At 51.5% G+C, this 26,709-nt stretch overlaps 1 protein-coding gene across 1 annotated transcript in view; it reads right to left on the bottom strand.

Annotated features, from left to right (window-relative positions):
* Positions 1–14,695: 14,695 nt before the first annotated feature.
* HCN4 (hyperpolarization activated cyclic nucleotide gated potassium channel 4) overlaps positions 14,696–26,709 on the bottom strand; it is a 95,675-nt gene continuing 83,661 nt past the window's right edge. Inside the window, exon 8 of the mRNA XM_071568447.1 lies at positions 14,696–16,287. Coding sequence (XP_071424548.1) covers positions 14,696–16,287 — 1,592 coding nt within the window. The remainder of the gene's footprint in view (positions 16,288–26,709) is intronic.

Below are 26,709 nucleotides of genomic sequence, written 5' to 3'. Positions count from 1 at the left end.
GTATTTTTTTACACTTTAGGAAACCATGTAAAAAGAAAAGCAGTATTAGTGACTCAGGTGCTGTTCACAGACCTGTCTGGAAAGGAAGGGAAGGTAAAAGGGAAGGACAAGGGCTTTCCTGTTCCCTGGGTGTGATTGCTGGCTCTGCCCTTCCCTGCCAGGAGGAACAGCCTGAGGAGGGGCTGTAGGTCAGGGAAACAAGAAAACTCAAGCCCAGCTGCCTGATGAACTGTGTGCAATTCCACAGGACTAAAGGAAGCTCCAGCTTCCTGCTGGTTCAGAGGGGAACCTGTTCCTGCTGGGATTTGGGCTCCCAGGGCCCTGCTGAGCCTCTGCCAGGGCTGTGGGGACAGCAGAGGGGATGCTGTGACTGCCTCAGTGTCAGCAACAAACAGGAATTCTGCTTCATTTACCTTCTGTTCCCCATGGAGCTGAAGCTGAAGGTGCCCATCCCTGTCCCCAGGAGAGGGGAGAGCCTCGGGATCACCCACAGACAGCAGGGCTGGGGCTGCACCGTCACTCCCTGTCCTTTCCGGGACATTTCCTGCATTTATTTATTATTTGAGGGAGGGGAGGGAATCAAATTAATTGGGGCACTGTGGGCCACCGGGATAATTGATGTTTGGACTTCTAATCAGTACAATTCAGGGCAAAATGAGCTACAGAATATGTATTTAAAGAACCAGATGCACATCCTGGCCTGAAAGGAGGGTGTGAACCTTTTCCTTTGCCTATTTTTTACCTATACCCAAAGAAATACCATCCTACATACACAGTATTCCTGGCTGGGGGGTCTTTGTGAATATTCCTTATGTCTAACACCATGAATGTTAATATTGTCATTGAATTTGGGGAGGGGGAATATTTTTAATGATAAAACAACTGTTCAAAGTTGGTTTTTTAAGGTTAAACTGAAAAAAAAAAGAAAAAAGAAAAAAACATTTATTCAATTCAGTGTACAATCTGTATTGCACTTTTTCACATTTTAATGCTACGTTTTCTTACATATCCTGTGATTTTAAATTTGGAACATTGTGTATCCTTGTAGTGTCATAGTTGGGCTGTTGAGTGACAGCTTCCCTCAGACATGTGGGGAGAGAGAACCAAACCTGTATCTTGTTTTATCACCCTCATGTAGAATGATTTCCAGGCTGCTGTAAACGTCGACCTTTCTGTACAATTTTTTTGCTTTCCTGTAGTATTTGCTGTATCCTCTATGGCTTTTTTTAATAACTTCATGTTTATTATTTGGTATTGGATGTCCAATACACTTTTTTTAATCCAATCAAATTCTGGGCTGCTTGGAGAGTTTGTTTAATTATTCCTAATCAATCCAGGGACCAGGTTTGGGATTTTACTTGCCTTTTTTTTTTTTTCTGTGGGTTGGTAGGTTGTGTTCTCCAGAGAAGGAATAGGAACATTGTTATCCCCCTCAACCTTTGTACAGACACTGAGCAAGCAACATCCTTCTGTCTGCCTTCTATTGCAGAGCAATGTAAAAATACCACCTTTTAATAAGCAGGCAGAGAAGGAACGGGTCCAAATCAGTGAAAGTACATTAGTAAATCATGAAAAATAATACTATAATAATGGAACAGAGCACTTTGCAGCTGTTGAAGTGCAGTAACTGATACCCTGGTTGCTCCCCTCATGCTGACTCCAGCCTTTCTCTCACACTGGAGACTCACACTGGTCATCAGCCACATCCTGCCCCCTGCAAACAGGAAAACTGCTCCTGCAGGTTTTGCACCCCCTGCTCCCCATTTCCTTCATCAAATCCCTCTGCTGATCATGAAATCTACACCCACACTAATGCCTCGGGTGGAACAGAACCCCCAGACCCTCCAGAAGGGGTGCCAGGACCTGCAGCTGGGCAGGGATGTCACTGCCATGCACATCCACCTGTCCAGGGGAGGAGAAGTGGGGAGCAAAGGCATTGTCCAGTAAGTTGAGAGTGGCCCAGGATACACACAGGCAGCTTGAAAACCCTGCCCTGTATTTACTCAAGCTTGGAGCAACCTGAGATAGCAGAAGGTGTCCCTGCCCATGGCAGGGGTTGGAATGAGATGAGCTATAAGGTCCCTTCCAACCCAAACCAGTCTGGGATTTGCACAGGATTACTGAGGCTGGAAAAGCCCTCCAAGGTCACCGACCTCACCTTGTGCCTGATCCCCACCTTGTCACCCAGCCCAGGGCACTGAGTGCCATCCAACTGTCCCGTGGACACCTCCAGGGGTGGTGACTCCACCTCCTCCCTGAGCAGCCCATTCCAATGCTTGAGAACTCTTTCCAGGAAGAAATCTCTTCTGATGTCCAGCCTGAGCCTGCCCTGGCACAGCCTGAGGCCATTCCCTCTCCTCCTGTCCCTGTTCCTTGACTCCCCTCACGGCTCCCCCTCCTTTCAGGGAGTTGCAGAGAGCCAGAAGGTCCCCCTGAGCCTCCTTTTCTGCAGGCTGAGCACCCCCAGCTCCCTCATCACCGGTGCTCCAGGTTCTCTAGTACAAAGCCAGCCTTTCTCTCTGGCCAGTGGATAATTCCCTGTGCTGCCCTGCCCGTCACTCCAGCTGACAAAGGGAGGGGTTTGTGCTGCTCTAGAGCAGGTGACAGTTCACCCTGCAGTGACTGTGCCGGGGGCTGTGGCACAGCCCGGGGACAGCAGGTGGCAGCGGTGACTCGCTGGTAGCGAAGCTGCAGCTCTCAGGGAGGGAATGGCTGTGCTTAAGGAGCCTCCCGTTAGCGCTGCTGCTCCTCAGGGGCAGCTCAGGGAACAGCTCCAGCCGCAGGTGTTCCATGCCTGGCTGTGGCTCCCGACACAGGAGGAAGGGGCTGCCTCGCACACCCGCAGTAGAGCAGTGCAACACTTGCAGGCTTTTCCCCATTAAGAACGGCCATCCATCTCCACATGAAATGAGGCTGGATTTAAGCCAAATTAATCTCAATAAAAGCAATCCTTCAGGGGCTGAACATGATGTAACTACACAGCCTTTGCCAAAAATATTGAACCGTTACAACTTTTCATAGGATCCCAGCATGGTCTGGATTGGAAGGACCCTAAAGCCCATTCAGTCCCACCCCCTGCCATGGCAGGGACACCTTCCACTATCCCAGGGTGCTCCAAGCCCTGTCCAATCTGTCCTTAGACACTTCCAGGGGTGGGGCAGCCACAGCTTCTCTGCCCAACCTGTGCCAGGGCCTGCCCACTCTCATACCCAACAATTCCTTCCCAATATCCCATCTATCCCTGCCCTCTGGCAGTGGGAAGCCATTCCCCCTTTGTCCTGTCCCTCCATCCCTTGTCCCAAGTCTCTCTCCAGCTCTCCTGGAGCCCCTTTAGGCTCTGGAAGGGGCTCTCAGGTGTTCCTGGAGCCTCCCCTTCTCCAGGAGAGCCCCCCCAGCTCTCCCAGCCTGTTCCTGTGGGATCAGGGCTCCCCCAGCCCAACAGAGCCTCCAGCCAGGCTACACCTCTCCCCTCCACACACAGTATCAGCTGTGGCACCTTAGAAGCCAAGCTTGGAGCTGCACAGTGGCTCTCTAGAACCTTCCAAAAGCAGACACAGCAAAATTCCTGGCTCCAGAAGTGTTTGTCAGCTCTCCAAAGTGCTGCCCCCTGGAAATCCAGGGACAGACATCCCAGCAAACATGAAGGGCTGACAGGGCATAGGCAGCAGCAAGACCAGCAGGTTTGGAAAAGGGAAGTCAGACCTTGGCAGGCACAAGGTGGAAAAGTGGCCACAAGATCATGCACATAAAAGTGAAAGAGTGGAAAACATCCACAGATCCAGCCTTGTGAAAGGGCAGAAAAAGCCTGAATGCCACAGAGTGCCAGGGAGACAAACTAAAATACAAGAAGGGGGGGAAAAAAAGCCTTCAGCCTGCTTGGAATGCTGTTGGACCCCCTTGCTGTGGGGAAAGAAACGTGTTCTCCACCAGCTGAGAGTGACTTTGTGACCCTGCACAGGATCCTGCACAGGGCTGGAAGCAGCTGCACTAGGACAATAACCTGTTCCCTTCCTTCGGTAACCAAGAATCAACGTTTCCCAGTTGCTTCCCAATTCCAGCTCCTGTTTTCCAGCCTTCTTCCAGCACACACTGCCTTTTCTCCAGCCCTCCCTCTCCAAAGGCACAGTGTCCATGACAGCTGCCCCCCACAGCACTGGAGCTTTGAGCAAATGCTGGTTTTCCTGGATCATTTCTTAGCAGGAAATCCTGTTCCCCAACCAGGCTGTCCCAGGACATCCCACCCTCAGGCAGCAGCCAAGGGTGCTCTGCCCACAGCGGGTTGGTCTTGGGGCCAGTTTAAATACAGCTCTTTTCTAACACACAATTGCACCAGTGGCAGCCTTGGAAACAAGAGGTGGTGCTGCTCAAGCAGCTGCAGAGCCCCATCCATCCCCTGCCCCAGACACTCCTGGTTCCTGCCTCCTGAGCAGCCCCAGCACTGTGAAGGCTGGGAGAATGAAACAAGACATGCAGGGATAGAGCAATAAAATCATCACACATTAACTTAATGCAAACCAGCAGGACTCACCCTCAGCAGGCTGCAGGCAAGGGAAGGCTGGGTTGCCACAGGCAGAGGTTTTGCTGGGTCCCTTTTTCTCCTCTTTCATTGTGGGCTGACTGTCAGTGCCTCCACCTCCTATTATCTTCCCCTAGAGATGAGGTGGGGTCTTCAGCCCCGGGCTGCAAACCTGAGGGGAAAAGCAAGAGAAGCCCCATTAGTGACTCCAGTGATGGTCCCTTGGCTGGCAGGTTCTGACAGGGCTGGAGCATCCAGGGGCAGGTGCTGGATAACCCTGCCCTGAGCTCAGCCCCCCTCAGGACCCTTTCAGAGGGAGCACGAAGCCACTGCTAACGCTGACCCCAAGGCCACATCCTGCAGCAGGACAGAGGGACTGCGGTGGGGACAACACCTGGCACTGCCCGGGGGTGGGGGCTGCAGGACTGAGGTTTGTGATCGGTCACACGGTGTGTGCCTGGCCAGGGAGAGCCAGGAGAGGGGGTTCCCCTGTGGAACAGGGAAACCAGGGATGACTGCGTTTCCCGGCAGCATCCTCCCGGATCCTGGCATCCCTGTACGTGAGGAAAACACCAGAGCCCATCTCTCCTCCGCACTGTCGCCATGGTAACGGCACCCGCTCCATCCATCGCAGCGCTGCGGAGGACGGCAGGGCCGGCGCCTCCCTCCCTCCCGCACAGGGGTTTCCCTGGCAGCTGCTGCTGCTTTATCAGGCACAGCCCCGCTCCCGCACTGCTCCCATCAATCTGTCTGCCGCGGGGATGTGCAGCCTGGCAACAAGAAATCCCTGTCACCGGAGAAGGGCACTGAGGCATTGGCAGCTGCCAGGGAAACCTTCCCAGGGGCTCTCCATCACTCCCATACAGTGCCTTCCATAAACTCTCTCTCAGCACCCCCAACCTCGAGGGCTGTCCCTGTGTTATCCTGTGAGGGTATCACTGCCGTATCCCAGGAAGAACCCCCTGCCCAGCCCAGGGAGCAGCATCCTTCCAGCAGGACCATATCCTGCCCTCTCACTTCACCCCCCCCACCCGCTCCTGCTCCTACAGATTTCTCCATCCCCTTCTGAAGAGCCGCGTAGCCCTCACAGCATCCCCATGCTCTGGAGACCAGGCCGGAGGTGCGAGGAGGAGCTTCAGAAGGGTTTACATGGCTGCATTCCCTCCTGGATCCCTATAGCATTTGCTGCCCTCCCTTGCCCAGCTCTGGGCACCAGCACAGATAACTGGGGTGGTTTCTTCCCAGTTGGGAAAAAAGGGAAGAAATTCCTGGGAAAGTGGGGCTGGGAGCACAATGAAGGTGGTGAAGCCATAAAGGACAAGGCACCCCCAGACATGGGGCTTGTCCCAGACATGTGGGCACCGAGGGGACCCCAAAGGCAGGGCACACCATCCGGGTACCAACACACAGCACCTTCCAGAACCTTCCACTCCAACCACATCCCCCAGACCACCTCCAAGTGGAAGGCAGCTACAGCCAGGGGGCACAGAGTCCTCCGTGTGGACTGGGAGCACAGAGCCAGGGCCTTTCCCCACAGCTGCTCCCAGCAGCCAGCAATTAGAAGGACCACCACCATGCCCCAAAAAGTGGGCTTAAAATAATGAACCACCAGAAAATTCCCACCACCCACCCCTCTTACCTACGCAGACCTTGAAGAACCTGCTGTTTGCTGCAAGTTCTGTGAGAAGTCAAACTGGAACGTGCCCCTTTGTCCCGCCCTCCCCAGGTGTTTCCAATCTTCATCCCCATTCAGGGCCCCGCCCCAGCCCCAGGGCATTGCCTGAGTGCCCAGACCAGCCAATCATGGCTGGGGCTGTTCTGCCCACCCAGCTGGGCTTTGCTTTGCTGGGGACAGGGAGTTGGCAGCAGTGGCGTGTCAGTGGGATGAGGGCTGGAGTGGGGACAGCCCTTCCTAGCCAAGGTTGCTTTAGGGGCTGTGAGAGCCATTGAAAACCCATCAAGAAAAGAACAACACAAGGGCAAAGTAGAAATGGATGCCGAGTCCTCAGTCCTTGTGACTCACAGGTTCCCAGAGGACACTCCTGAGTGCCCAGGGCTGGTGTCTGCCTGTTTTCACACTACTTGAAACACACCCTATGATTTTGGAGGCCACTTTGCTGGAGACAGGCAGGTGTGTGTTATGTCCCAAGTGCCTCCAGGTCTCCCTGTTCATCACTGAGGTATCTGCAGCTCCTGTGGGTATCCTCACCACGGGTCTGTGGGGTGGAGCTTTCACGGTAGAGCTGATTAAAACTACACCTCAAGCATCTTTGTAGAGCTAAGAATGTATGTGCTCAGTTCCACAGCCCTTCCAGGAGCACGAGGCTCACAGGACATGAAATACCAGGGTGTCCTGACACTGAAATCTTTGCCACAAGAGGAGTCTGAGGCAGCAGGTAAAAGGTTAATATTCCCTCAAAGTGCAGTCAAGAGCACTGTCCTGCCCCCAACACTGTCCCCCCTCCCTCCCCAGAAGAGGTCCTGTGTTCCTGGCAGTACATTCAGGCTGCTCCTGGTAGGAGGGGAGAAAGAAGGAATGCTTCCAAAGGAGCAGTACTGAAGCCCCGTCCTGCATCTTTCCTCCTAAGAACAAGAAATCCCAGCTTGCCCAAGTCCATTCGGCCCTTCTGGCTGTGGGGCTTTGCTCCAGCAGCACCTGCGTGTGCTCTGCCCCACCCAAGGGGCTGTTCCCGGGATGGACGGTGAGGCAGCTGGGCCAGCAGGAGCATCGGCAGGAGCAGGAAGCAGTTCCCAGCCCCGCTCCCGGCCCCGCGCCGGGTCCCTGCGGCTGGAGCAGCCCCACAGTCAGTCCCGAGCCCTGCAGAGCAGCCGGCAGGGACCGGCTCGCACGTGGCTGGAGCCGACAGCGTCCCTGGGCTGCGGCGGGTGGGCAGGACACCTGAGAGCCTTGGGCACAGCCGGGGCTGGAGGGGACAGCACGTGGCTCCTCTGAGAGGCAGTGCCGGCGCGTCCATCCCCATCACAGCCCAACAAAGCTGGGTACAAAAACACAAAATGAAAGGGAAGAGGGAGGAAACGACCCTGAAGGGCTCTCTAATTTGCAGCACAGTCAGGGAGAGCGGCTCCCGGGGAGGGGAAGGCGCTCAGACACGTGGCACTGGGAAATGCTGTTAACGCCATCCTGCCTGGCACTGCGGGACAGGCAGGATGCTGTCCAGGCTGCTCCCTCTCCCTTCCCGTGGGCAGTGCCCTGCACTGCTTAGGCCAAGAGGTCACCCAGTGAATTCCCACAAAAGGTCTGGCATTTGCTGGGCTAGAGCTCCCATTTTAACCGAGGAAGCTGAGCCTCCTGCACTGAAACAAAAGAGCATCTTCCTCTCTCAGAGACTTCAGTCAACGTCTCTTCTAATCAGGTGCTCCTTTTAGGACTTGAGCAGAACAGTGGCTGCTGTGATTGGGGTCAGCTGGAAGCTGGAGGCAGCTGGGTTGCAATGCTGCTTAAAAGAAAATCAATCTCCTTTCCTGCCGCTGTAAATGGCAGAACCAAGGCAGATTTTCTTCCCCTAATTTGCCATAGTAGATGGCACCACATTCAGCTCCATTAAAATCAGAGCTAATGTCAAAGTGGGGCTTAGGCAAAGGTGTGCTGGAATCAATGAGACTGAATGTCTGAGGCCTCTGCAAAGTGACGTGACACAACCAAGGCACATAAACTGTGTTAGAATTCAGCCCCTTTTCTTTCCTCCATCGGGGAGGAATCAGGCAGGGAGGGGATGGGTTTGGAGACACCCTGGCCATCCAGAGAGCAGTCCCCTGGACTGCTGGGAGCAGAGAGACAGGGACAGGGTTGGGGACATGCTGGCTCTGCCCCCAGCACAGCCCTGAGCAGGTCAGACCCCCAGCTCAGCCTCAGCTCCCGAGGGTGCTGCTGGGGGTCCCTGGGGAGGGTGGCACTGAGAGCAGAGAGCTCACAGACAGGGTCAGACTGCGTGTCCCCTGAGGCCTCCCAGCCAACACCTTAGGCAGAACACCTCAGGCTTCAGCACTGATGGGATGTGCTGAAAAACAGGGGCTGAGGACCTGTGAGCTGGGGCCAGGACCTCGGGGTGTCCCAGCTCCTCCACTGTGTCCCCTCCTGCAGAAAAGCAGCTTTCAGCCAAGGCTGCAGCTCTGCAGGGAGCTTGCTCACAACGTGTCTAAGCAGCTTGATTTAATTTCTGCAGATTTCTGAGGGTAGACTTGGGTTGGAAATGAGGATGGGGGGCCCCAGGCATACACAGAACCTGGGAGCATTTCTCTGTGTGGGGAAAGGGAGAAATGTCACCAAGGAACTGCAAAGCTGATGAAAAGCTGCTGCAAAACCACCTCCAACTCCTGAGAGTAAAACCAAACTGCTGCCTGCCCTGCCCTGCTTCTCTTCCCACTGCTGAAGGCAAATACTGAGCCCAGCTTTAACTCAGCAGTGGGAAAGGGCCACCCACATCCCTCTCCACAGGTCACCTCAGCCAGGGATGAGGTGGGATACAGTCTGCAAGGGAGTCTGTAACATCAAAGTGCCTCCAGCAAAAAGGGACTGCTTGTTTATGCCAGTAGCCCCCAGTTCCTGGGCTTCAGTCCTGAAACCATGACTCTGGTCTGGGGTCAGCTCTGGGCAGAGCACTGGCACTGGGCTCCTGGGGGCCTGCCATGGGCTCTTTTCTCCCCTCTCCTGGGACTCATGGTGCTGATGTCCCAGCTGAACCTCTCAGGGGCTTAGGGATGTGACAGCTGCCACCCACTAGTGCTGGGCAGGGAGATTCACCTCCAAGGGAAAGGATTCTGCCCCATTGGGTGCTGGGCCCACACTGGTGCCAGTTCTGTCTCCAGCTCCCTTCCTATGGGAAGCAGAAACTCCTGGTTAGCCTTTCAGCCCAAGTAGGATTCCCAGCACTGTTGAGAAGCCAACCCTGGATCTTCCTCTCCCTCCCTGGGCTCCAGGAGTTTACTCCCACCTTGGGGTGCCTCCCCTAGGTCTGTATTCCAGCTCTGTGTCCCTGTCCCAGGGAGGTACAGGCTGCTGGCAGAGATGGGCTGGGCTGCAAAGGCTTCTGCCCACTCCACCCCCTGAGGAAAGGAACATCCTGTGCCTTCACCCTCCTGCCCTCTCGCTGTGTCCCATCCCACAGGGAGGTTTTGGGGCTGCTCCTGCTCTCTGCAGGCTGGCAGGGGGTGGTTGCAGAGCAGCTCAGGTGGGTGACCTGCTCCAGCTCTGGCACAGGGGTATTCCCAAAGTGCTGGGAAAGTCCTTCAGGGCTATGAGCAGTGAAATGGCACTGATGACTCCTCCAGCAAGGAGGAAGAAGGTGCAAATCCCTTTTCTTTTTGGGTATTGAGGGGTGTAGGGCACCAGTTGCCTCATCTGAGCTCACAGGTCCTGTGCCCAGGGCTACGAGATCCCTGAATTTGCAGAAGATTAAAGGAAAGGACTGAGCCAGGGCACGCACAACCCCATCCCCTGTGTGAGGTGTCCTGGGGACACAGCAAGGATGTTTCAGCGTCTCTGTTAGGGTGGTTGTGACTGGAGAAAAACGCTCAGGGTCCTGCCAGGGTGCTGCCCACACAGTGCTCCACGAGCTTCACCACCCAACAGCTCAGTGAGGCTGCAGAGAGGCAGAAATCCCTCATTTCCCAGTGACAGCCTCAGCCTGTTTGTCCCTGTGGCTCTGGTATCACCCTCCTTCCTGTGTAAGGCTGGCTGGTGCAGGGACCAGGCAATCCCAGTGCCTGCAGGAAAGCATTGCCACAAACTGGTCTGTTCTGTTGTGTCCAACACCCCAAAATCTCTCACAGGGCCCAGGAAGTGAGTCTGAGAGCTCCTGCCTCTCCCCCAAACCTGACTGCTCCCTCTTCTCTAGGGGGGAGGGTGAGTGGGGTGGGCAGCCAGTCTGGGACAGTTTCACAAGACAAGGATAAATTCCCATCAACAGCCCTGGCCAAACTGCAACTGGGCAAAGGGAGAAATCACAAGAACTGGTGATCCTGCCTTTTTCCCACTCTCAGCCCTCACCTCAGGGTCTTCTCAAGGTGGTGATGAGGGAGTGGAGAAATTGCCCTGTTGATGGGCAGTGACCTGGATCTCATGTCTGGGTGGTCTTGCCCTGACAGCCAGATCATGAAATCCCAGTGTGGTCTTTGTTCCTTCCAGTAAGACAAGGAGGCACCAACACCTGCTAAACCAGCCAAGCCTTTCCAAATGTTTTTCTACACTGGATGGGGCTTCCTCCAGCTCCTTCAGAGAGTGGAGCTGGGGCTTTCCTCTGGTCAGGGAAAAGCTGTCACTGCCACCCTGATACATGGTGGCCCAGAGCAGACACCTGCCCACAGGTGGTGGATGTTCTGGGAAAGGTACAGACCAGGCTCCCAGGTGTGTCACTGGTTCCTCCTCCTCATGGATATTGTGTTCCTGTGCTCTGCTCTCCCCCAGGAAGGGCATGAGATCCTCCTGACGTGGTCCTGCCCATCCTACTGCAGCTCCTGGCAGTGGGGCTGTGCCCTGAACCCTGCCTGGATGACAAAACCTGCTCATGGGAAACAAAAGGAAAGTTTCACAGGGAAGTTCAAGAGCTCAAAACTTGGATTTTGCTCTATTTCAACCTGAAAGTTTACAAATCTTCTCTGAAATACAATTTTAAAAGAAATTCTGGATTGGGCAGGACTTCCAACCCATTCCCTCTGTGATAGTAATGGCATGTAAAAGAAAAAAGCCTGGCACAGAAATTCATTTCCAAAGGCAAAACAAACCTTTTAGTGCCTGAACTTCCCTCATGGAAGCTCCAGGACAACTGACTGAGCAGGAGTCACTCCCAGACTGGGTTTGGACACCAACTCTGAGAGGGCATCCCAGGAGTGAAATGAAAGCTGAGAGCTGAGGCCAGACTGACCTTCCTAAAACACACGAGCTCCTGACCTTGGCATCACCATCCAGCTGAGCCTGAGACCTGGAAACAGCTGCTTCCTTCCTCCCTGCTTTGTGCTTTCTGTGACAGTCCCTGTTCCGGGGTGTTCACATCTGTGTCCTGCTCCTTAGGCCCTTCTCCGAGGATCACACAGTCAGCCAGTCTGCCATTGATGGGAAGGACTTCACACACACACCTGCAAAACAACTGCCAGATTTGTCTCTTGTACTGTTAAAAATTCAAGTGTCGGCAAAAGTTTTACACTTCTACTGGCAATGGCTCAATACAGACTTCAAATGAGAAGGTGTGAGGTGCTGAACACGCCGCTAAAGCTCTAAAGAGATCAGGAAAGCAGAGGCAGAAGTGAGGCAAAGGACTGAAATGACACCCAAGGGATTCTTCTTCTTTAAACCTGCCTGAAGTTTAAACGTTGCCTGAAGTTCTCCACTTAAAGCAGACAACAAGTCACAGGGATGGGTTTTTCATGTTTTTATTTACTAAGGTTTTTATTGTGTGTTTTATATTGCAAACCCCACCCCTAGAACTCTTCCCTCCCTTCCCCCCAAAAGAAAACAAAAATTAATAATAATAATAATAATAATAATAATAATAATAATAATAATAATAATAATAATAGTTCCACCTACTGAGACAAGCCTAGTGTTGACCGGGGTCCAGTGGGAATAACTCAATATTGGCTACTGCACTGCTAAGAACGGGAAACCCAACCAGATCCCCGTGAAAAACAAAGCAAAGGAGGATGTTCAGCAGTGGTGGATGGAACACACACCGACCAGAGCCAGCCCAGGGGGCTCCTGCACCCCTCCCTTGTCTGAGCATCCCCAGGGCTGGGGAATTCAAGTACCAGTGCAGCAGCCACAGGACAGTCAGCCAGGAGGGCCTGGCATTGCTGGGCTGGAGACCTTCCCCCTGCTCCCCCACCCCAGACCCAAACTCAGCTCCCAACCTCTCCAGATGCACATTCTTGGGGCCTCCAGCACACGGGGGAAAAAGTTTGCTAAACCAAAGAGAAAACTGAGAAGGATATTGTGAGTCTTCCTTCTAGGAACTGCCTCATACCTCTGAAAATATGAGAGGGTCTGTGAGTCTGCTTCATTTCCTGTTTCAAGATGAACCTGTACATATTTGGAAAAGCAGGATCTATAGGTTATAATTATCACCTGCCAATCAGTCCTACAGGAGGGTCAAAATTGACATGTATTTTAAAACTAGGATATATATATATATAAATATATGTGTGTGTGTGTGTGCTTACATGTGTGCATAAATAGACTACATATGTGTATAACTATACTATATATATAAAAGCATGTGTGTATATATAGATAGATATATAAAATCTATACAAACACACACACACACACACATGCACCCCTCCCACCACACACACTCACACATATATAGGTGTATGTAGCCAGTAGAAAAAACATTTCTAGAGTTCCCCTGACCCTTTAAGGAAGACCAAAGCTGATTACATCTGAATTCTGAGCCACCAAAGCACGCTGAAGCAGGAGTGCCCAGGAATGCTGCAGCAACATTCAAGACACAGGCACATGTCAAGAGTTTTGCAAACAATTCGGTATAAAAAACAACTGTCAGCCAGAGGTTTGGGGGTGGGAGGAGGTCAGAGAGGGAGTTTGAGGGACCTGTATCATTACTGGGATAATGGTATGTTTTTGGCACTGCTGCATGAAGTCCTGCTTTCCCTTTGAGGGCTGGAGGGACCCCATGGTAGCTGGAAACAGAGGGAGGCTGGATGTGTTTCTAACAAGGGTTAGAAAAGTTGAGCACCTGACTCTTACAGTGAGGTGTAGACACCTCTTGGCCTAAGAAAAACCAAAACAGAGAAAGGATCAATGTAACAGAAAAGGAGACATTCACTTCAGAGGTAAAGGCTGTATCTTCTCAGTGCTCTGTGCACCCAATGCTCCCTTTCCCTGTCCTCATCACTCTGCCTGCCTTCAGTCAGGGGAGCCCAAAACCTCCAGCTCCAGGTGCCTGCCAGGCCCCAGGTGTGTCCAGTGGTGCTGCAGCTGCAGGATGAGACCAAAGCCCATCAGGTGCAGCTCTTATTGCTGGTGAAATCAAACAAAGGATTTTGGACCCCTCAGCAGGGGAGAAGAACAGACCATGGCTGGCCCAATCTCTGGTCTAATCTCGTTTGAATGGTAAAAACAGAGTTGGAAATCTGGAGGATCCTTGGCTGGGCACCAGAACCACCCTGGGTGCCTCGAAGCTCAAACTCCCCTGGGCTCAGGAGGAGGAGGGCAGGGTGAGTGCACCACACTTCTCAATCCTTTTCTAGTTCTCTTCAAAGCAGTCAGCCCATGGACACAGACAGTAACATGAGAGGGGGAAGGTAAAGTGCTTGCTTTCTCCATCCCTCCCCTTGCTTTGCACACACACTTTCCAAACCAGGGAGAGGCTGAAGTCTGGGCTGTTCTGCAGGCTGAGGTCACTGCCTGGTGTGCACTGCCCACATCCATGGCAAAAATACAGAGGGGATGGATAATCACTGCCCTCCTTGTGACTTACAAGGGATTGCTCCTTGTTCCCACCAGAGCGTAAGTGGAGTAAGAAAGAGACAATCTGAAGTGAGGCTCATCCACTTCCTGGTCACCTTCATTTTCTTCAGGTGGAGTCCAAACCAGAACTGAGCCCTTGGAAAGTCCCTAGAGGGGTCTGGAATAATGAAACTCCCCCCTCTTCTCACTTCCTCTGCAACTTGAGCAGAGAAGGGAACATGGGAGGAAGGGACACCTTCTGGAGCTCACAGTGGGCCAGGTGCTGTGGACCAGGGTCACAGCCGAGCCCAACCAGGGCTGCTTCAAAACACCAGCTACAGACCTGACCCGATGTCCCCTTCTACAGCCCACGTCAACCTCGGATCTTTGTCTCAACAGGAAAACCTTTTTTGGTGGCTTCTATGGCTGATCATTCACGTGTTCCAGCTCAGGCACACGCCTCGTCTGTGCGTTACCTCGTTGGATTAAATTTGCTCATATCCTTTTGTTCCATGTATTAAAATATTCTATAAAATCAAGTGACCAAAAATCTATAGCTCTAAGAATACCTGGTTATCTTCTTTTTTTTTGTTGTTTTTTTTTCATGTGTTTTTCTTTGTTTCTAAGCACAGTTAAACCTAAACAAAAGAAATGGAGAAAACAAAGTGGGTGTGGGGGCCGGGGGGGAAGGAAAGTAAAAAAAAATGCTTCATGAGCTGAACTGCAGGGCTGCCATAACCAGCTCTCGGGAGGAGTCCTCACAAATTGGAGGGCAGTTTGGATCTGACGGGCTCCAGATCCCCTGTGAGCACTATGGACTCTTTCCGCCCCCCAGCAGTCAGGGGAGCAGCGCCGGCGCCGAACACCAGCGGGTGCGGCAAAGAACCTGAGGACATCTGCCGTGGCAAAGTCACGCGCCCGGGCACCGAGCTGCAGGGCTTGCCCAGGAGCCCAGGCCCTCCTCCAGGGAACGGAGAGAAGCTGGAAACAGATTCTCTAGAGGAATGAGGAGAGCTGTGGCCCAGTGTCTGCGCCAGCTCTTGGGGCAGCGATGGCTGGGACGCGGAGATCAGCTTGATGTCCTGGTGCAGCCGTCCCGGCGGTGCCTTGGTGTGCAGCAGCTGCAGAGCAGGAGGGCTGGCAGGCTGCGGCAGCAGCAGCGAGCCCTGCGAGCCCCGCGGCCCGGCAGCGCCGCCCGGCAAAGTCCTTGTTGCCACTGGGCTCTGACTGGGAGGACTAAGGCCAGAAGGGGTGTAACAGGGAGAGGCGACACCGGACTGTTGGAGTGGAGACATGGAGGCAAAGGGAGGCCGTTCTTGGTGGAGCTGGGCTATCGTTCCCGTTACAGATCCTAATGCACTTGGATGTGTTTGGCACAGGCCCGGGGACGGCCCACCTGAGGCCTGTGCCAGCTGGCTTAGGCTGGAGGATGGAGAGTTGGAAGAAGGAGGGGGCTGGAAGTGGTTCATCCCCCCCAGAGTCCCACTGCCCGAGAGCTGCTGTAACTGTCCCCCCTGCAGTGGTTTGGTGGTGGGCTGGAACTGGTTGAGAAGACTGGGGGGTGAGTTTGATGAGAGCTGGGTGAGGGACGTTGATGGGGAGCTGGTTGTGGCTTGCTGGAAGTGCCCAAATCCACTGCTGGAAAGGGCTGGCTGTGGCTGCTGCTGCTGCTGTTGCTGCTGCTGCTGCTGCTGTTGCTGCTGCTGCTGCTGCTGCTGCTGCTGCTGAACAGGCTGAGCTGCACCCAGGGGTGATCCAGAAGGTGCATTTTGGAACTGGCTCAGTCCCACCGAGGAGGTGCTGCTCAAACCCGGCTGGCTTGAGCCACCTGGAGGGGATCCCACCTGGAACTGGCCTAAGCCGGCGGCGGCCGAGAATCCTGCGAGCTGCTGGATGTGGAAGGAGGAGGACGAGGGGGTTTCTGCTCCGGGTGTGTGCAGCTGGGATGGAGTACTGGAGGGAGAGCCAACGGCAGAGGGGCCGGTCGACGGGATCAGGGACTGAAACCTTTTCAGCTGCCTGGGAGTCTGGTTGGATTGCTGCCCCAGCGAGCCCAGGACGGACACTGGAGGTCGGAAGATGGCTGTGGGGAGCCGGGGGTGGTGGGTCAGGGCGATGGCCACCGACGTGGTGGCTGCTGCAGCCTGGAGGGGGGCCTGGATCAGGGGAGTCCAGATGACCGGGGTGGGCGTGGAGGCGGCGGCGGCGGCGGCCTGGACGTTGTGAGCACAGTGAGCCATCTCCCTGTCGTGCTGCACGATCTGCTGGATGATCTCATTCTCCTGGTAGTTGAAAACACCTGAATTCAGGTCATGCTGGACTTTATGCAGCAGAATGGAGTTTTTCTTTCCTGTAGAGAAAGTGAAGAGAGAAGGAGTCATTTTGGGATGTCAAAACATGGGAGGCTTCCTCAAAGCTTCCTGCCAGACTTCCCTCGAGTTGTTGGCACTGTCCTCATGGGATCTGTGCACAGTCTCTGCTCCAGCAACAAGATGACAAACATCACAGATTCTGCTTTTGTGGTATGAACAACCTCAAGGTTCCACAAACTGAGCCTGACAGGATACATATCCTTAGTTAGGCAGTAAAGCCACTTTGGCAAGTGTGGCAGACTGGTAGCAAAGCTTATGGATGTGGAAGATTCCTATCTTGCACCTCACAGTCTGAGTTTCCACTAGAAATAGAGAATAAATTCTCAAAAATATAAGTCCAGGGAAGTCTTCAGCTGCACTCCTTTAGCTACACGTCTTCCTCATCTGTCTCATGCAACTGGTTCACTCTGGAGTCAAATATGTGTGTTTAGTTGAAAGAAAATTTCTCCGTGAATAAGAGACAGAAGGACTTGATGATCTTGGAGGTCTTTTCCAACCCCAAGGATTCTGTGATTCTATTCTATGACCTTCTGCACTGGAAAAGCTCTGCTGGCCTGGGTAAGACCCTCAGACATCCTGCAGCTCCCATCCTACCTGGCCATGCCCTTCTAGTCCCAGCTTTAGGGAAACTGCAGGCTAGAAATGTCATGTTGCAGCTGCACTTCCCAGCCTGCAGCAAAGTATTAACTCAGTGCTTTGCCTTTGCAATGAGCTGGAAAATGTGGTGGAGTGAGTTTGTCTGGCCTAGGAGTGCACCTGCACTGAAGGGATGCACTCCTGGCCTGAAGGGCAGAACCAGTCAGGCTGAAGGGGACCATTCAGGGCTATGTCCTGTCACCAGAGCACAGGTGCTTTCCCAAAGGAGGGGGTTTCTGGTGTGGACATAGCAGCCTCCATATCTCTGTTCCCATCACAGCACATGGACTGGTAATGTGCCAGCACTGATTTATAAGGAGCTGGCAAATGCTGATTGGAATGATTTTCTTACTAAATTAGTATGGATTAGATCCCTGTTCTTGTCTTTTCAAGTCCTTTCTCCTGAAACCTGCCAGTTTGAACTGAGGACAGCACCTGGCTGTGGGCTCCTTCTCACTCCTGTTCGCTGAAGCTGTTGGAATATGAAGGGTTCAGCCCACCCTGCATGTGCTGTGTGTGCACACCTGGCTCTGCTCACCTGTCTATGTCCTGTGTGTGCACACCTGGCCCTGCTCACCTGTCCATGTCCATCTTTATGACCTGAGGTCCATCTAGATGACATCCAGACAGCTGTTTGGTTTTTTAGTACATGATGTATCTTTTAAATGTGTAACAGATAAAAGAGTTTAAGGACATGCCTTGTAGTCCAGCCAGTTGGCAGGAAAGAACTGGAATGGCACTCTGAAGGGGAATTGGGATCCCAGTGACCCAAAATGTCAGTCTGAAATGGTAGAGTGTTGAACTCACTGAGTTCCAAATCTACCACCAGAAACAGCTGAAATAATTATTGCACAAATAAGGGGCAAACTGTGGAGCACAAGGGAGATACCAGTCACTGCCACATGTGACACCGGAAAGATAAAGCAAGTTTAGTTCTGGCTGCAAAGCCTGAAAAGTACAGAAAACACCAATAAGAACCAGGCTTGAAAAACATCAGTGGGTAAGTAGAGTGTATTCAGCTTCTCCTGGAACAGAGGTGACTTCACAGCAGTTTATGAGGGAGCTCACAGACAAAGGGAACTGTTAGGAAGCATTCCCTTCCATTCCAGGAACCGAGACACTGATTTCAGACAAGCCCATAAATAAAAGAAGGAGCAATCTGACTGTAATTGTAGGTAAGCACTGGAAGAACACACTGAGGGTTTTTTCTCTCCTCTGACTTTCAAAATCAAGCATTTATCACTTTGTAAGGGAAGAGGTGGTTGCAGAGGGCTGAGCTGCACTGAAATGCTGACAAAAGTCCTGGAGCTGAACTGGGACATGTCTGATGAGGGTAGTGGGATGGGATGCTGCTGTGTCTCACTTCCTGCCAATCACTCCCTCAAAGCAAAAAAAAACAAGGCAGAAAGGCTTTCTTTTCTCACCTCAGGGAAAGATACCAGCCTGGGAAGGACATGGTCCCGAAGGCAAACAGGGTTCTGAGCTGCTTAAGTAATTCCAAGGACCGGAGAGCTTGTCTGTGCTGGAAGTGCATGTGTAGGATATTATATAATGGCTGTTTTGTTGTACACTGGACTGGACTAGCACTGGATGCCCCTAAACAGACAGATCCTGCTTGTACCCACAGCCAGGCACACCAGAGGGAGCACCAAAGTCACCTTTAAACTGCATTTTTGCAGTGAAAGGGAGGGAACAGTGCAGAGGGTCTCACTGCAAACACAGAGTCATTTCCACCTGGATTTTGCTGGAATCACATACAAGCAGGCTCACAAACTGCTGCTTAGACAGAAAGGGAGCATGGAGAAAAGACAGCCTGCCTAACTGCAACTGGCAGGGAAGGGAGAGTGTGGCCAGCACTGCTGAGCTAGCGAGGGGCTCAGGCTGCAGGTTTGTAATCATTCCCTTTCTGGAGCTGAAGGTACAAATCCCAGCATGGGGAATCTGTGGTGCAAGGTCAGGATGTGGATGGGGACACCATGCTGAGCTCAGAGCTAAAGAGCTGCATTACTGCATTTGCTGCCCTGATATTGGACACATCCAGGCTCAGGAGGAATGGCTGGGGCAGGGGAAGGAGGAACAGCTCCTGAAAAGCTCAACAGCAGCCACTGCTCTGTCTTTCCATCATTACACCTCAGCCCACTCTCTTAGTTCCATGTCACCTGGCTTTGGCTGCTGATCTGCTCTGTGTGCCTGGCCAGCCTGGAATTCCCAGCACAGTCCTGGGTTCTGATAGGAAGCACAGGGATGTTTCCAGGGCTGTTGGATGGATGCAGGACTGGTGTTCCCACAGCTCTGGGTTCCAATGGGAAGCACAGGGATGTTTCCAGGGCTCTGGATGGATGCAGGACTGGTGTTCCCACAGCTCTGGGTTCCAATGGGAAGCACAGGGATGTTTCCAGGACTCTGGAAAGATGCAGGACTGCTGTTCCCATGGCCTGAGCCCCTGACTGCACACAGGATGCTCCCCAGACTCTGGTTTCCTTGGCAGAACACTGAGCAGAGACTATGCTAATGTCTTCCAAAGGTGCCTACTATTTTGACTGGAAATGTTTTGATCAAAGTCCCTTAACTTTGTGTCAAATTGATAATGTAACACCAGTGAAAAACCTGCAATGATTATTTTTGTTAGTTTTCAAACAGAGCACTTCATTTTTCCTTTGAAATTACATTACACTTTACTGTTTTCCTGAGCCCAGCTTGCATCTATTAACTGTTTCATTAGAGCAAATTTTTCTCGCCTGTTTTGCCAAGAAAATATCAAATTTCTCCTCCAGAACACTGTAGAAAATTACTGAAAATGTTGTCTCAGTTATTGAGAGGGAGAGGAATTTTTCAAAATCATTTTTCCAAATTGCAATTGTTTGGCAAATTGAAAAAATAATTGGTTTCACCATTCCAATGAATTGCAACATTTACATGATGTTTATATGATGTAAGTCCTATTAGTTGCTTCTGGAGAAAATCCTCCTTCCAAGCAGCACCAGATGAGAACAGACAGAGAGCAGAGTCCTGGTGAGACAAACACTTCCCTGCCAGGTCTGACTCAGGTCCTGCATGAGACATAACCCCACAGTGGAACGAGGGAGTGGGAGTAACTTTGCTTGGGCCAGTAGTTCTGAGATTGGGGCTGAGATTATTCCTCCTCCTCTTCATGTTATTTATGAAACTGCTTCAGTCTCAAATTCATTTTCCTGCTCTGGATTTGTTGTCCCAGCCCCTGCCCAGAGGGAGAGCAGAGAGTCAGCAGTGAGAGGGCTGAAGGCTGATGAGTTTGCTCTGTGTAACCCTCGCTGAAATGAGGTTCTGCAGCTGCCAGCTCTGCTCAGCCACCCGCAGGGAGTCCTGTGTTCTTGCTAAGCCAGGGAGAAGCTTCATCAGGAGAAAGGTAAAGGGACTCTGCCCCCTTTCAATCTAATCAGGGATCTCTGTGACAGGTTGTCCTTCTGTGATGTTTATCCCACAGAAATTAAAGTGCTGAGCAGAGTTTGAGGTACTGAGATAAACAATCCACCCAAACCTCACCCTAAAGAAACCACAAACTCCTGAAATGGCCCAGAGCTGGCAGAGCAACCATCTGCAACCACCCCATGCACCACCTCCCCTCCATTCCTTTAGAACTCCCTCTGGGGTCTAAAAACTCCCTGTTTTCCTCACTGCAACAATGGGCTAAATATAGGGAAAAAAGGAAGATATTTAGAGCCTTGAAGATGTTCACAGCAAAGTTACTGGTGCTTTGAAGTGGAAGGGGGTATGTAAAATTATGGAAACGAAGCAAACAGATGTTGCTCCCTTAATTAAGAACTGCAAAGTCAGATTTTCCTCAACTGTAGATAGCACACAAAAGAACAGGGAGAAAGGCTCATGTGATTTCATAAAAGGAGCCACCACTCAACAATAATTCTTCTATCAAATAATCAAAATTAGCTTTCTGTTGTTAAAATTCTGCATAGACACAGGGGAAATTAGCTGTGACTTTCTGTTCAGTTTTCTTTTCAGCTCTCTCTCTAAGCCCACTGGCTGCAGTTTAAGAATTCAGGTCACTAAATTGCTTTCTGAATTTGCATGTATTTGAAATAATCTCCCTGTATTAGGCTGCCTTATGCCCTGGCCTGCTGTCAGAGTGGCTGCCCCCACCACACAGCTCCTTCTTGCAGGTCGTCACTGATTATTCACAGGACTGGTCCTCAATGGGCCCCTGGTTGCAGGGCGGGGCTGGCAGCACATCCCAGCTGTCAGGGGGTCTCTGCCCTCCCTTCCAGGGCTCACTGGGGGCCTGAGCTGGGGTCCTGTGGGAATCCAGCCTGCTGCCATCACCCCCAGAGGGGCATCACAGGAAACTCTGGACACACTCAGTGCCCTTTGCAAAGGGGCTGCCCTGGCTGGGGAGGCCCCTCTGCTCTGGGACTGTCCTGGCTGGAAGGTCTCACTGCTCCAGCTCTTGCTGCTGTCTCAGAGCCCACGTGCACAGGGAAATCAGCTGGAGCAGGGAATTTCAAATAATTCTTATCTCCCCGTCTGTGGGCTCTTTCCCTGTCCAAGCCTGACCTTCTCTCAAATGTAAGTTAACCCACACCGAACTGCAGGAACTGTTGTGGGAAAGTTTCTGCCTGGAATTGAAGGAGCTCTTGGAAAAGAGCTCAGCAAAGCCAGCAGGATCAACCCTAAGAGCATCCTCAAAGGAGTTCAGAACACTTAAACCTGCTCTAGAAACTACTCCAGATCAACTTCTCTGAGAGCTATGTAAAGCCATGGCCATGGGATGTGTGAGCTCTCCCACACCCACCCACTGCATCCTGGACTTCCCTCTTGCTCAAGCTGTGCCCTTTGAACTCGGAAGGTACATTTAAAATGGACAATTCCCTGTTTCCAAGTGGAAGTCTTCCCTCCCAGTACAGCTCAGGTCTGCCACTGATTGCTTCTCCTCCTCCACAAACCAAACAGGTACCTGTATCTCTTTGAACAGACAGAAGCAGCCAAACTGCTGCAGGTCAGATGACACACAGTGAATAATGTGATCTGATGAATCTCATCACAGTTAAACAAAATTCAAAACAAATAGAGCTCTTCCCTCCCACTCTTCACATTTATGCCCATCATGCAGACTTTTGCAGAGAAGTAAATTGAATATACAGAGCTGGGTAGAATGTGAATATCCATGAAGGGGAGAAGAGCTGTGTCATTCCAGAGGGGCTGTGACTCCCTGTCCTGCCTGCTACTTATCCCTGGAGACTGGAGCCGAAAAGGTGCTTCTCCTCAAGAGGCACAAGTGCCAAAGCTCTTACACTCAATCTCAGTGCCCTGCTGGAGCTGACAGCTGTGACAGGGACACTTTCTGGAACAGTCTGGACACTCTGGCACTGGTTTTCTGTCAGCTGGGTGCTTTGCAGTGTGGGCTGGTTGCAGAGAGCTGCTGGAGTGCCTTCCAGGCAGGAAAAATCCCCTGAGACTGGAGGTGTCACTGGTAAGCACGTCCTACTACATGCAATTAAAAAGAGGGTTGAAAATTATTTATAAAGCTGTTGGAATGGTAAAATGTTATCTGAGCAGGTGTTTATTTCGATGCAGGTAGCAAAGATCAAAGTGATTGATGAAGTCAAGGGCAGGTCTCCTGAGATCTCACCACCTCCCCCACTGTTCCTTCTCTCGGGGTGTCTTAGGCTTTGTTTCCCTTCTGGAGCTGCATGAGAAATGGTACTTCATATTCAGGTGAACAGGGTTGTTGCCAGTTCACCTTAATTAAGCTGAAGTAATTTACATTCCCTCATGGCTGGTGAGTTACTGATACCTTTCCTGAGGCTAAACAGAAAATACTCCGAGTCTGGGTCTTCGCTTCCAAATAAAAAGAGGTTCAACCATTCGGTTCCTGCTTCAGTCCAAGCTTTTACCCTGTGCTAGACACATTTCCAGGGTGGGATCTGACTAAGCCATCTTGGACAGCCACCTTAGGAGAGACAAATCACACTCTAAAAGCCTTTTTCTCTCTGCGGAATAAATTCAGCTCATTGTAGGTTGAAGTGCTGGAAAGGATGGGAGAGCATTTCAAGCCAGAGAAATACCCACAGTGGCATCTGAACTTTGATTCCTCACAGACATTAATGTTTGTGGTTATTCAGGTGAGGAGAGAGGACAGAACCTGTGTTGCCTCTCGCCAGCCACTGCTCCCCTCACTTAGTCACTTAGTCAGGACATGGATAACAACATTCCACCTCTGGAAAGGGCTGGGCAGAGTCCAATGGGATGCTGAACTAAAGCCTTCTGCCAAAGCACACACCCCCTCCCACTGCCTACCTGGGCCACAGGAACTTTTAGCCTTCCATCACCTGTGCCTGTATCAGCAGCCCCAAAAAGATGTGTGTGTATATATATAAATAATGCTGTTCCTCTCCTGTGCACAGCTCTTTGGGGGTTACTCACCTGTGTGCAGGAACAGCTTTGGGAGCAGTGTGGAGCTGCTGCTGAGCACACACGGGTTTATTTGTACACACTCCACCCCATTCCATTCATTGCCATGATCCTGGCCAGCAGCTGCCCCGAGGGAGCAGCTGTGAAACATCCTGAGCTCCACCTGCACAGCACTGCCTTCCCTGCAGAAGTGACGAGGAGCTGAGGCACGGAGCAAAGGCAGGACAAGGACAAACAGGGAATCCGTGGCAGAGCTTGGCAGTGAGCCCAGCTCCTCTCATCCCCAGCTCACCTCCACTCACACAGGCCAGCCCGGCCTCGCAGGCAGCAGATCCCAGAGGATTAGTCAGGATTGGACAGGCAGGGCTGCAAACCCAACAGGATTGCAACTGCAGAAGTGGGATCACGAGCTGGCAGTCAGAAAGTTTGGGGACAGCTATTTTTGTGGCTTGTTTATGTGACAAAGCTTTTAAAATTTCTACCACTGTAGTATCTTGAACAGACACTCTCATACTGCAATAATACCATAAATTATATTTAGAGATTGGATTGGCTTTTCTTTGTTTTTTTAGCATCTGCAATGCCTGGAGGAAACACGAGGCATCTTTAATCCTGAGCTAACTGGCATCCTTGTAACCAAACATTTGCAAGTGTCATTCAAAATATAAGCATTCTAAACTATGTGGCAAAAAATTCCTGATGAAAATGAAAAACCAGCTTCCTCTGGCTTTAAGGATGCATTCAGCTCTCACCAGTGACCTTGGCAGGGATGGTGAGAACCTAATGACAGGCATTTATGGCACTTATTACAGCACATTGAACAGTGGAAAATAATTGTCCCCCGATATTTTGTGAATGCATCAGTGAACTTTGATTTGACAATATTCACAGCCCGTGCTGGATTTACTTTCAATGAACATTTAAGTGGTTGTGTTTTACAAGTGCAAATACTTGTGAAAATCTAATTTTAAGCTTCAATGGTCACTGAAAGCCAGTTTCAAAGGCAGTCAGGAACAGGATGATGTGACTTACGTAACGGAGACATCACAAACTGGGACGATTCACAAATGCTGTCAGACAAAGAATTACTCACTGGAGAAATAGAACCATTTCCACACACAACTCCTATAAAGAATTTTACAGCTTGGACAAGAATGAGAGGCTATCATTTTATCAGTGGTAAAATGACCATTAATCAGTGATCAGCCTAATTTCTCTGAGTGTCAGTCTTCCAACCCTGAGCCCGTGGAGCGTTAAGCGTGTGATATTCTGCAGGTTGACAAGTTTTTAGAGTCTGAAGTTACTCAGACTTCAGCAGGGCTACAAATCTTTGTAGAATTCCAGCCTTAGTCAATTCATGCAGACTAATCCCTTCCAGTCTTTGAAGAGCTCTACAAGTACAGAACACCTGGGGAGCTCCTCCCCAGCCAGGCACAGGCAGGTGCCAACACCAACACAGAGGGGTCAGTGTGGCTCACAGCCCCCTGGGACTGTGCTCTCCATGACTGCAGGAAGCCATGGGGTCACAGATCAGGGGCACCAGCCCCTCTCCTCCCTTCTGCCCACCCACAGGCTTCCCAACTGCTTTTGCCCTGCTAAGGGAATGCCTCATCCCACCGCTGGCCAGCCAGCCCTGTCCTGGTGCTCACCTGCCTGTCCTGCTACCTCGACAAGCTTAGACTGTGCTTTCCAAACCCTCCATCAGCAGGGAATCCCAAACATCTCTGCAGTCACTGGGACTGGATGGAGTGAGATTTTCCTCCCTGCTCTTTTGATTCCTCACTGCAGAGGGGGAATACTGGATGGATCTTACCATGGTACCAGAATAGTGACAGAGCCCTCTGAACCACTTCACTGTGGCTTGGAATTCCCAAGGACATGTTGTCACCTGGGCAGAAGGAAGTCAGTGGATGCACCACTGACTTGGAAAGAAACTCATTTGCTTCCATCTTGCATACAGATCCTGAGCAGAACGTGACAGGAACCAAAAACATTATCCTGCTTCTGTTCATACCTGGCTTCAAGAACTGCTGTTCCTTCCCTTCAGTCCTCCAGGATAATCCTTCTACTTTCCCAGAGTCTCAGCAGAATGCAGTAACTTTGAATTCCTTCAAAAGTCACATGCTGTTACTGTGCTACTGCCCTGCTCTGTCTGCACAGGGCACATTCCAGGGGAAGTGAAGAAATGCCTTATTTATAAAGACAGGGATTTCCAGGGTCCTGCCAGATTCAGAAGGGTGCCCAGAACTCCCTTAGGCTCCTTGGGGCAATTCCAGTCAAACTATGCTGGGCACCACTGGGTTGGAAGGGTTATGGAGATGCTATTTTGCAATAGTTGAGGTGTAAGGTTGAGAGAACAGGCAGCTCTCCAGTTTGATTGCCAAGGAAACAAGAACAGCAGCAGGATTTTCAATGGCATAGGGACTGATGTTGTTTCAGGTCAGGAATGGCAAGAGCAAGGGGGGCAATGCCAGGGCTCTGTACCAATGGGCCTGTTATTCCAGTTACTCTGTGTCACCTTCTGACCTTATGCTGACATTTTGCAGCTGCCTGTGGAAGGGAATTTCTCCCTGAGGAAGAAGCATGTGAGGCTCTTCATGATGGTTCAGAATTGTCCATGAATTTCAGTTCCATGTGCAGCAGACACAGCAAAAGGCAAGAAGCACAGGACACCCTGGCCACCTGTATCCACAGTCCCAGAAAGATCAGGCTGGGAAGCTGAGCAGCACTGACAACCCAGAGCTAAAGAATTTGAGATAAAGCCAAGCTGGCCCATCCCTGGATGTGCCTGACATTACATTTTCTCCGGGCTTTTACCATCTAATTTAAACAACCCAAGTGATGGGCCTATTGCCACTTACATCAGGGACTCATTGGAGGGGGCTTTGCCAAATTACATATTTAGCCCAGAACCTTTTCCTCAGGGGTCACACTTTCTGATCTGCAGCAGGTAATGAGATGCACAGAATACAATGTTCCTGGCAGGAAAAGCCCCAGAGGCACTGCACCCCTTGGTGGGATGCCAGGTTATTCCCTACCCCCCTCACCCCACTATCCTCCTCACCTTCTGCATTGTACTCAGACCTCCACTGACCTTTTCCATTTGGAAAGCAGAGATGGATAATGAGAGATGTACAGTAAGATAAAGAACTTAGACTGGGAGTCCAAAATGCTCAGTTCTCAGCTCTGCAGCCTTCTTGCATGATCTTGCATAAGTCACTTAATCTCCCTGTGTTAAATGCCAAGGAATTTTATCCCAGTCTTCTGCAGCTACACTAGGATATTTTCAGCACAGGTCAGAGAGCATCCTGGGATGGGTCACTATGAGCTGAAACAATTGTAGAATCACAGTGGTTTGGGTT

The sequence above is a fragment of the Pithys albifrons genome, chromosome 13, assembly GCF_047495875.1.
Source record: "Pithys albifrons albifrons isolate INPA30051 chromosome 13, PitAlb_v1, whole genome shotgun sequence".
NCBI lineage: Eukaryota > Metazoa > Chordata > Aves > Passeriformes > Thamnophilidae > Pithys > Pithys albifrons.
This window is presented reverse-complemented; position numbering and strand designations above follow the sequence as displayed.